This window comes from Rhinichthys klamathensis, unplaced genomic scaffold, assembly GCF_029890125.1.
Source record: "Rhinichthys klamathensis goyatoka isolate OS25496 unplaced genomic scaffold, OSU_Roscu_1.1 h1tg000357l_1, whole genome shotgun sequence".
Lineage (NCBI taxonomy): Eukaryota > Metazoa > Chordata > Actinopteri > Cypriniformes > Leuciscidae > Rhinichthys > Rhinichthys klamathensis.
Genome location: NW_026606866.1, coordinates 190,028 through 201,849, shown reverse-complemented (window position 1 = coordinate 201,849; position 11,822 = coordinate 190,028). Strand labels below are relative to the sequence as shown.

The window sequence follows — 11,822 nt, the reverse complement described above, 5'->3', positions numbered from 1 at the left end:
TCCGTCCTTCACTGTGATGGAGACGCTACATTCGGAAATGCATCCTGTGCAAAAATAATAATAAAACAAAATATTCCCAGCACCTTCCTATAATCTACACACACCACTGAGAACTTCCTCATAAAATAACTGTGAAAACACAACGAAAGGTTTGTAATGAAATAAATAAAAGCAGTAGGATTTGAGTAAACATTCCTCCTCCAGTCCTCTCGACAGGTGTCCGTGTGTCCGCGTCCTCTGAGTCATGTGACGGCTCACACCACGTACTGACTGGAGCTGTGGCCCGTCGTGTAGGCCTGCCGGCTGTACTGGAAGTGGTCGGTGAGCACGGTGCTCCGGCCGTGCTGGAAGTCTGAGCTGTGTGTGAAGGGCCCGGCGCCGTTGGACTGGGGCTTGTCGAAGGACACCAGGTCCTGTGTCGAAACTGGCAGCGGTGTCTTCTTGGCCTCCCGGGTGGTGTCATATTTCGCCTGGCGACGAAAACAAATCGAGTTCATTCAACATCCGTTTCTGCACTGCATCTGTGTAATGATACGCCTAGAAAAGGAAATTACCTTATTATAAAGGAAGACACCTAGTATTGCTGTCATCATGCCGATAATGTTGGTGGTGCTGACGGGGTTCCTGAGCATCAGGAGGGATATACTGATGACCATGATCCTCTTGGTTGCGTTGGCTACGGCGTAACTGAGTGGGCTGACCAGGTTCAGGACGCTGAAAGCGATCATGTTTTGTGCAAAGTTGCAGATCCCACTGATGAGGAGCAGCACAATCGTTCCTGTCCAGTTGGAGATCTCCGCCTGTGGAAGAGAACAGAATGAGCGTGGGTTAAGAGAATCACAGGACCCGACTGATCCACCGGCACTCCCACAGGACCCGACTGATCCACCGGCACTCCCACAGGACCCGACTGATCCACCGGCACTCCCACAGGACCCGACCCGACCCGAGTGTGATGGTCGAGTGCAGGTGGTAAAACACGTGTGTGTGTGTGTGTGTGCGGATTGCAGGAGAATAAAACGATTTGCGGGCCTGTAATGTAAATATCTAAAGATAAAATACCTAAAAAAAAGGAATAAATAGTTATTTATCTAATGCAGGCTAAGCCTTCCCCTGCTCCTGCTGCTTCTGATGGCTTTTAGAGGGAAAAGCGGTCCATAACTGCTGGTCTAGGATCAGTGTTCTCTGTAATAGTATTATATTTGGCAAACGCACCCGTGTGTATTTGTGCTCTGGAGAGTGTCAAAGGCAGCAGCGAGCAATGTAGCCAATCACAGACATGCTTGTGAGTAAAAGCCTAAATTAAATCAGTTCATCATATAAACCGATCAAGTCTCTTCAGAAAATTTAGACTAAACCGCTCAATTGTGAACTTTTTGAAGCGTCAAAGTGGTAGTTGTGTAGATGTCAATGGAGGGACCGAAATCTCTCAGATTTCATTAAAGCTGCTGTCCGTAACTTTTTTTAAGTTAAAAATAATCCAAAATAATTATATTAAAAAAAACATATTCTGCCAGTGGTCAAAACTATCTGCTTGCCATAGCTAGATTCAAAACGGTTAGCTTGTAATAATGATTTTAATTCCAGTGGTACTGATGGGTTTCCGGGGGAAATTCGAGCATGTCTTTGCGTCATGACGTCACAGTTATAAAACCCAAAAGACTTCGTACTTCGGATTTAAGGTGGCTAGAGAAAGAGAAAGAAACCGTCTCATGCGAACACAAGGATTAAACATCGGCGGGGCTTTTGAAAAGTGCGTGAACTCCGTGTTTTGAAGGGGTTCGAGACGGAAGAAGAGACGGCTTTTTTCTGCTGAACAAGTAAGACATTTCAATAGTTCAATCGTGTAACAGTACGTTTTCTTAATTCACACAGTTATGGAGTTTCCTTTGTTGTGCCTTTCTCGTTTTGCTATTATGGAGAATATGAATTCTGAACTACACAGGTAACCATAAAACACATTAAATGTAACATTAGTCACGCAATGCTGATGTTGTTAACATGAACAATTTGAGAACAAAGTAGGCTATAATTTGCACCGTTGCTGTAAATCGCGTTGATTAAATCTAACGAAGCTTATCATGTCGAATGCTTTTCCCCCTTAGTTGGTCAGAACAAAAATGGATGTTACTTACTTGTTCAGAAGACATTTTCTTATGAAAATTCTTATGTTGGTCAAACTTTCAAAAAGTGAATCTGTGATTCTGTATGCCAGTATCCACACAGCGCGGTGACTGACAGCAGCACTCGCCTCAAAGCACTGTGTTCATCCGCGCTGTTTCATGCCGATTTACAACCCACGGAAAGATGATAATTCAGCCAATCACTGCAGTTTCAGATTTCGAACAGAGAGATGGCGACAAAGAGGAAAAGATACGAACTGCAGCTTTAAAGATCTTCATTTGTGTTCTGAATATGAACAAAAGTCTTACAGGTTTAGAATGACATCAAGGTGAGTAATTAATGACAACATTTTTGGGTGAACTAACGCTTTAACAGTGGTTTTTGAATGTAGATGCTTTAATAAATCATTTATCGGGAGCGTTTATGCTAGCAAATTTCATGGACGTACTGAAAAAAGCCATGTATACTTTTACCAGCGGGCTTTTGTGGGCGGCACAAAGCGTGAATGTTGTGGATGGGAGCAGGAGTATATTTCTGTGGGAGAGGGACTAACAAAACCCATCCAGCGCATGTCTCGAACTCAGGGTTGATTAATGAAACTGGCTTAAAACGCAATTTTATTAACGCCTAAAGTAATTTTTTTAAAGGTACACTACTGTTCAAAAGTTTGGGGCCAGTAAGACTTAAAATTTTTTTTTGAAAAAAAAGTATCTTATGATCTCCAAGTATGCATTTATTTGATCACACAGTAATATTGTGAAATCTTATTATTACGATTACAAAAAAAAACAGTTGTCTAGTATTAATATAATTCCTGTGATGGCAATTTTCAGCATCATAACTCCTCTTCTGTTTTTACTTTGCTTTAACTCTTCAAAATAAGTTAAGCAATTTTCAACTTTTTAATATAAATTTTACAAGATTCAACTCATTTTTTAAAGCCAGTTTAATGTAATTTATTAAGTTGAAATTACTTAAACATCCAAGTTCATTGTACTTTAATTTAGGGAACAGCAACTTTATATTGATCAAAAGAATGTCATCACAATTAAACACACCACCACCTTCCCTAATTGTTTAACGTAATGATAAAAAATATTTCCATATTTAATTAAAAAAAAATGTAAAGTACAATTTGTTTTATTGAATTTAAAATGAAGATTATTTTAATACAAATAAAATGATTGCATTAAAATCACGATGTTCGAACGGAACCCATTGTAATTTCATTTCTACATCACAAGGAGTTAGGAGGAGGAGGACGATGCCAAAAACACTGTCACACAACGCAGGGCTCCAGACTGAGACCAAATGGTCGCATTTTGCGACTAAAATTTGAGAGTGTGCGACGGAATTTTACATCCAGTCGCACATGTGGGACCAGTAAATTTGCCTCACGTTAAACGCATGGTTAAGCGTGGAAGGGGCGCGTCAATGAATCCGGAATGAGTGAGTGTGACAAGAATAGAGAGCGCGCGTGTCTGTGGGAAGGAGACGGAGACAAATATCACAAGCTGTGCGTCTGAGCAATGAGCGATCTATCGACTCGTTACCAAGCAGCGAATGCAAACAAAATGAAAGTGGAACGAAAATACGCTACTCATTTATGCTTCACAGACCGTTAATTATTCCGGACCAATAATAGACAGAGCAGCGCATAGCCTTTCTTATGTATATCAATGGAGCAGCGCCGCGAACCACTGACAGTAAAATAAAGACCCGAACTTGGCAGTCGCGGGCCGATCTCGCTCACGCGACAGTAGCTGCGTTTACATGGTCACTTATAATCGGATTGACGGCTCAATCGGACTAAAAAACCTTCATGTAAACACCTTAATCGATCCGATTGAGCTCAATCCGATTGAAATTTCGATCGGATTGAAAGGGATGGTTTACTCCTTTTGTAATCTGATCGAGAGAACATGTAAACACTTGATCGGATTGAAAACCGAAACTAAAAGGACTGCGCATGTGCAATGACGTTGAAATAGCGTAATGACGTGTGACGCACGGAACGAGCTGTTCTTCCTGTTGAATAAAGTGAATATAAATGAGTGTTCCGTTATTAAAAAATTCTCATTTCACTCCGCGTCTGTGAAGTGGAGCAGGACAACGTCCCACCAGTGCTTGTTTCAGACTCTCATCCATGGACGACTGGTTTTGGGCGCGGGGTTTTACTGCGTGATCAATATACGCAGCACGGCAAAACGGTTCATGCTCATCGTCTCCAAATCATGACCAGAGACGGATAAATATTAAGTCTGCTGTTTAAAACAAATAAAGCACCAAAATAGAGGAGAATAGTTATGCGCGAACAGCAGCATATTCGTGCAGTGCGCATGTCAAAAAATCAATTCCGATTTGAATCTTGTGACATATAAACGCGCACATCAACCCGATTACTTTATTTATCGTTCATGTAAACACCGTGTTCGGATTCATCAATCGGATTGATTTCATTCCGATTGAACCATGTAAACGCAGCCACTGTTACTAGGAGATCCAGTGAGGAATTCGCCTCAGAATTAATAACATCATCGCTACTACGAGATCCAGTGAGAAACACTCTGATTCGGCGCAGAGTTCTGTTATAAACCATAGATATCAGATCAAACAGTGCTGACGTGGAAACCAGGAGAACAACTTATAGAAGGCTTTCAGTCCACAAATCGTCAACATTCACCATGGATTTAGGCTAATGTAGTAAGCAACTCTAACTAGGGGTGTAACGGTACATGTATTCGTATTGAACCGTTTCCGAGGCTTCCGGTTGGGTACGCATACAAACCGAACGATTCCTTGGACCATTTTTCCTGCCGACAAAATCTGCGCTGGCGCGATCACCACAACGCTGCGCAACATCAAATGGCAAACGTAATGAAAGCGGAACGAAACTGCGCTATTGTGCTTCACGGATCGTTTATCAGTTCAGACCAGCAGCCGATCTCGATCAAGCGACACTGTTACAACCGTTACAACACAGCGCTAAGAATCCAGTAAAGAAAACATTTGAATTCGCCACTGAATAACATCGCTGCGAGATCTAGTGAGAAGCATTCACATTTCTCCGTTATTAACCGTAGATCTCTATTAGATCAAACAGCGATGACGTGGACACCAGGAGAAACACTGTGCCGTGAATGAACTAGTAATACTTTACGTCCACAGACCAGCAACATTCACCGTGGATTTAATATAGTAACACTCACTGTAACCAGTTTGGCTGGAATAGTGAAATGCTTTCAAGTACTTCACACATCTTTTTCCAGCACTTCAAAACTCAAATATTATATAAATAAATAGCCTATATGAAGAGTTCAGATGCAAAAGCCTCTAAGTGCCATTTGAAATTTTCTTCTAGAAATTAGAATGATCATTTTTATGAAGCTTGTACATTTAAGTTCAGTAATTTCACTCAAATGACAATTAATAGGTAATCTTCATTGCCATTTAAGTGAAATTACTGAACTTAAATATACAAGCTTGATAAAAATGATCATTCTAAGAAAATTTCAAATGGCTTTTGCATCTAAACTCTTCATATATTTAAATGTTATTTTTAATGTGATGACCAAAACATTATTTGTTCATCCTTCAAAGATGACCCCCATTTATAAACCTGAAAGTTTCAAGATGTAGGAAAACTCACTTATTTAAAAAATATTTTTTCTTTTAACAAATAGGAAATTTCTCTGGCATTTCTTACTTTTTGCTGTATCGAAAACGTACCGAACCGTGACTTTAAAACCGAGGTACGTACCGAACCGTGATTTTTGTGTAGCGTTACACCCCTAACTCTAACCATAAATATGATAATGTGACAGAAATAGTCAAACGCAGCCTACACATCTTTTCTAGCATTTCAAAACTATATAAATGCTTTTTTTAATTTATTTTTTTATGTGATGACCAACACATTTATTGTTCATCCTTCAAAGATTATCTTTAAACTAAAAAATGTAATGTTAATTTCAAAAATTATAAATTAAGATACAAAAATGATAAAATTAAAGTTAATTTCATCTACACCCTAAATTAAGCTTAGTGATTTATTGTCAGCCCCATTGCAACCAGAATTTTTTTTTTTTTTTTGTAGAACTCAGTGTGAGTTCTCCTTTGAGGTGATGCTGTCCTCAAATTTGAGTCTGGAGCCCTGTAAACTTAAAATAAAACTGCATATCGTAATATCTGTACGTTAAGTCTCTTTATTATTAAAGAATTTGTCAGTATTACAGTTATTTTGGGGGAAATTTGAATAATTGCATTGCAAGCTGATTTAAGGTGTGCCCCTAAATTTTCTGCTTGTGCTCCTAAAATTTTCAGTCAGGGGCAACAGCGCTCCTAGTAAAAAAAGTTAGTCTGGAGCCCTGTAATGACAACATTCTTTATGTAAAACATTTTTTCTTTTGATTTTGGGACAGATTCTGGACAGTTCTACTCATAAACACCCTCTTATTTCCAATTCATTAAAAAACAAACATATTTACCAGGTCTCCCTCCATCAGGAAAGAGGAGAGGTCCACTAGGATCCATGTGGGCAGCATATACAAGAGTGCATTGAATCCCAGGATGTTCAGCAAATGAAGGTGGTGAATCCTTGTGTCACGCAAGACCTAAAACAACCACAGAAATCATTTCATACAGGAATTGTTCTAACTTTAATACATCAGCTAATAGGAATAGGAACCTTTTTGGAGAATATGTTCTGCAGGGAGAAGCAGAGCGTGGCTGCGAGAGCGCTGATCAGCCCGGAGACGTGGAAGGACAGCTCCGTGGCCGTGGCCAGCAGGACGCCTCCGATGATGGGTATCAGAGACACGTACACCTGAAATCATCCACACTTCAGGATTAAAACCATTAGAAATCCAGTGAACACATGACGTATTCCTAACTGTGTTTAGAGGAAGACGGACCTTTGTGGTTTGCTTCTCTTTCATGATAATCCGCGACAGCAGAACCACCCAGATGGGCATGGTGGCCTTCACTAGGAGAGAACACATGCATCACTCATATATTCTTCTGTAAGATCTTGAGATCGCACCTGGTGTTTGAAACGTCTCGGCTGCAGTCGAGTCCTCAGAAACACACACACACACACTCTCCCTGCACTAACGCTGCTTCACATTTCGTAAAGCCACATACGCCCGGACAAACCAAATCCATCAGTTGTCTCTGCAAAGGGAATTAACTATGATATTGGCTGTTTATTAGAAATTATATAGCACATATTAATGCCTTATTCTGCATGACCAGATTCTACATCCCTTAATCCTACAATACCTTAACTTAACTACCTTACAAACTATTAAAAGCTGCAGTAAGCGATTTCTGAGAAACGCTGTTATTTGAAAATCACCGAAACAAACACACCGACCCAGAAGGATTGTACCCACACTATGGGAGGAAGATGGTATCAAAATGATTAACACGTGCAAGCACAATTATCCATGAACTTGGTAAATGTTGCAGCTTTCTTTTACTATCCACAACCAAATGCCTTTCAACTTGCGTGTGCAAAATTCAAAATTGAATGAATGAGTAGCAATTTGTACAAATAGAGACATTTTTGAGAATGCAAATGTTTTCTTTTGTATTAGTGCATCATAATTTGCGCATGCAACACAGAAGATGTGCATGTGTGGATCAGGTGACCTGAGTCTTTCCTGAGTCGATCTCATTTGATTCATTTGGATTTTGAAACTTCTTTTCGAGGATTTTAAAGGGGTCATATGCCGCCATTTTTGTACAAGCTAGTATGATTCTTTAGGGTCTAAATTAAAAGTTTGTAATATACTTTAATTAAAAATTCTCATTAGTATTGTAAGAAAACACTTATTTTACCTGGTCAAAAACAGCTCTGTTTTCAGCACGCCGTTTCAGTGCATATGCCTTTAAATGATCATGAGCTTTGCTGACTCCGCCCCTCTGTTCTGTGCGTACACCGTTTGTAACACAATAACCATAACGCGTTGTTCATTATAAACGTGGGATTATGAATTATATTGAGAACGCCATACATAGAAAACATGCCGTAATGTACCCTGAGTGTAAACCTTAGACGCATTCATTGTGAAGCGTGCAGCTAGCGATTTGCAAAGATTAATATATTAATATAAAGTTTAATAAAACGTTACACTCACTTCAGTTCTTCTGGAGGTTCAGCAGGAACACGAATATCTGGTTCCGATCCTTTATTCATGAGCAGCTTCTTAGCAAATCCAGCTTTATACTCACCCTCGTTTATAAAGCAGTCTGGTGTGTGAAATGATTCACGCAAACATGAGAGCATTGACGTTGCTCGTGGGGAATATTCCCTTCGAAAACAAACTCAGCCACTGCGTCTTCAGCGGTTCAGATTTAGGAACATTAAAATGACTGTGTTCGTTATTACACCCAAGAACAGAACACCACAATCGCTTAGAGCCATTCTGCTCATAGACAGCGCTCCGGCATATCAACACTGGCTATGATTGACAGCTGGCTCACGAGCGAGGGCGGGTCTGTGTTGAAACATTGCTGTCAATCAACACTCGTGGGAGGGGCTTCCGAGCTTGTGACGTCACAGGCTCGAACGGCTCGATTTGAGGCAGGGGAAAACATAAGGAGATTAAAACAAAACCACTGGATGGATTTTTATCATTATATGATGGTTGTGTACAGACACTGCCAACACACATTTCAGTACAATCAACTTGTAAAAGTGCATGTACCATTATATGACCCCTTTAAGCATTTCACGACCCACACACACACACACACACAACTACAAATGAATAGGCCTGGTGCTGATTATTAAAGTGTGCACAACTACACATCTATTTGACAAATTCACAAATGTGCATCACTGCAATTATACTAATACAATACAACTTGTGTGTGCAAAACCCAGAATCAATGTGCAGCATTTTGTACAAATAGAGACAGTTGTTAATACAAAACCTCGATTTTGTATGAATGTAGGCCAGAATTTGTGCATGCAACAAGAAAGATGTGCATTTGTGGATCAGGTGACACGCGTGCATTCATTGACTTGTTTCTGAGTATTTATTTATTTGATTCATTTGGCTTTTGTATTTCACTTCGCCGGTTTAGCCTCACACACTGTCTGAGAAAGCTGCTAGCACTGGACGGCAGTAGCTGCTAACACAGGCAACGCGTAATCCAGCGCTCTTCCCCATAACACGCTCAATGTGGCTTCAGAAAGTGATATTGAAGCACCAAATTTACTAGCACCACCTTATTAATAAAGCATACTTTGTAGAGGCAAACAGATTAAATCAGATTACGAACAACACCTATGAACCACTCCCATAGAAAACCATTATAAAACACTTAGCGTGCAATAGCGCTTTGCATGTTCTTAAGGTGTACTGAGATTTAATACACCGTCTTACAGCATTAACGTTAAGCTTTTTCTTTATAATAGGCTCTATGGGAGGAAAACCATATACAGTCAAGAGCCTATATGAACAAGTATCACGTTTAGGGCATTTTCCTTACTTGGAGCCTAAAGAACATTTAAAGTAAAATTTCACAAAAATGTCTCTTTGTACAAATTTCTACACATTCATTCAATTTTGAATTTTGCACACGCAAGTTGAAAGGCATTTGGTTGTGGATAGTAAAAGAAAGCTGCAACATTTACCAAGTTCATGGATAATTGTGCTTGCACGTGTTAATCATTTTGATACCATCTTCCTCCCATACGCTACCTCTATAGCTCCGCCCCCAAATCTCACAAACACAGCACAAGCACCTCCCCCTAATTGTGTTTCTCAGGAATCACTCACTGCACCTTAATAAGCAGTAATTGGGAGTTTAGGCAAATGTTGTAGTTAATAGTTAGTGAACAGTGAGAATTGGACCCTAAACTAAAGTGTGACCAAATGTTTTTCCAACAGAAAAGCTGACTAGACTAAACAATCTGCATAAATGGAAACCAAGCAGAAAATCACTTAAATCAGCAAGGAGTTATTAATAACCTAGAAGCAATATGACGAGCTAATCCTAATGACTGCTTCCTGATTTAAAAAAAAGTTGCAGCCTTGTGAATTTTTTATTTTTTTTATTTTAAACATTTTAGTACAGAAGCGTATTGCATTCACTTGAGGAAAAAAATCTACTCTGTTTTTCTGAATTAACGAGTTAATTATCTCAGAATTACAAGACAATTTTTCGTGGAAAAAAAGTTTTTGCTTTGTTTTTCTGAATTAATGACTTAATTATCTCAAAATTATGAGTAACTCATTAGTTCATAAAAACAGAGTGAAAAAAAATGTTTTTCATGAAAAAATATCTCGTAATTCTGAGATAATTAACTCGTTAATTCAGAAAAACAGTAGATTTTTTTTCCTCAAGTGAATGCAATACGCTTCTGTATTTTAGCATATCAGTAGACAAAACCAGATTTTTTATGACTTGGCAAATGTACTCTCTCTATATATATATTTGAATACATGTCTAAAGTCTTTTTTTGGTTTTTCTTGTTATGCTTTTAAAATGTTAAAGAGACCACAAACAACTGGAAAAACAGGGAAACGTTATGGATGTCTATATATTTACACGTTTGCATACCGTTGAAGTATGTTCGGTGAACTAAAATCCAGTATCACTTGATGATCACTACAGCAGGGTTAGATAAGAATGGATGTCACTTGTCTCATACATAAACAAAAGGAATTGAAGCTTAGTCTGCACAGCCACGCAGGTGTGGGTGATGTGGCAGTGTGTATTAAGAGTGCGGAAGTGACGTAGTCTAAGAATACTTCAGTAAAGTGTAATGTTATCAAAGCTCGATCGTAAAGCAATTACCGAGGAGTCAGTAAATCATCATTTCAATTAGTTTCTTTATGTTTGGATGAAAGTGGGCGTTTAAATGGCGGGGGAACGCAGATTGTTAGATTCCCAGCTGTGGTTAAGGGTTAAACAGCAATAACGCACGTTGATTTAAACTCGATTAAACGAACCGATCCAAATCGACACATCCGATCATGTTGGCTAGTTACGTTCACTTTCATTGACTTTAAATAATACGGCCTGTTAGTTACACAAAGCCGATATGAATAACCGAAAGCCCCCCGTTAAGTTAACGTTACTCACCAGTGTGCGCATACGACACCGGAACCTTCCATATGCTGAAATGGGCCGAGACGGAGGCGAAGTATTTCCCGAAGGCGAGCGGCAGAATGTACCAGCGGTAGTAGAGGGCCGGCACCTCCGCTCGCGGGACGCTCCAGGCTCGCAACAGCGGCGGGAGAAACACGATGATGGAGAGGATATGGAAAAGAGAGACCGTGACCGGATAAGGGAAGCCGTTGAGGATGATTTTATTGATCACGTTGCCGCCCGAGCTGACGGTGTACCAGCACAGACACAGCACCGCGATCCGCATTCCCTCCCGCACGGGCGGGCGCTGCTCCACCGCGGCCATCTTTCAGCGCAAGCCACGACGCGACGTCGTCTACTCTACCCTGGAGGAATCGCTGGTGGAGGAGTCACGTGCGCACGCTAAAGTCACGCCCCTACGAAAATTCACCATGGTAACCTGGAGAGAGTTTGCTGTTAGAGGTGTGCACGTGCACTGTTTGCTATGGAAGCTTGTGTCTGCCACAGAATGAAAAATAAAAAAGGTAATTGCGACTTTTTATCTGGCAATTCTGACTTTATTTCTCAGAATTGCGAGATATAAAGTCAGAATT

At 40.0% G+C, this 11,822-nt stretch overlaps 1 protein-coding gene across 1 annotated transcript; it reads right to left on the bottom strand.

Annotated features, from left to right (window-relative positions):
* Window positions 1–254: 254 nt before the first annotated feature.
* Window positions 255–11,585, bottom strand: slc35e1 (solute carrier family 35 member E1). The gene is made up of 6 exons (XM_056232856.1): window positions 11,224–11,585; window positions 7,038–7,108; window positions 6,812–6,949; window positions 6,612–6,737; window positions 555–800; window positions 255–470 (listed from the first exon to the last, which is right to left on the bottom strand). Exons 1-6 carry the CDS (start codon window positions 11,552–11,554, stop codon window positions 255–257), a joined length of 1,128 nt encoding a protein of 375 aa, XP_056088831.1. The 5' UTR covers window positions 11,555–11,585.
* Window positions 11,586–11,822: the final 237 nt, after the last annotated feature.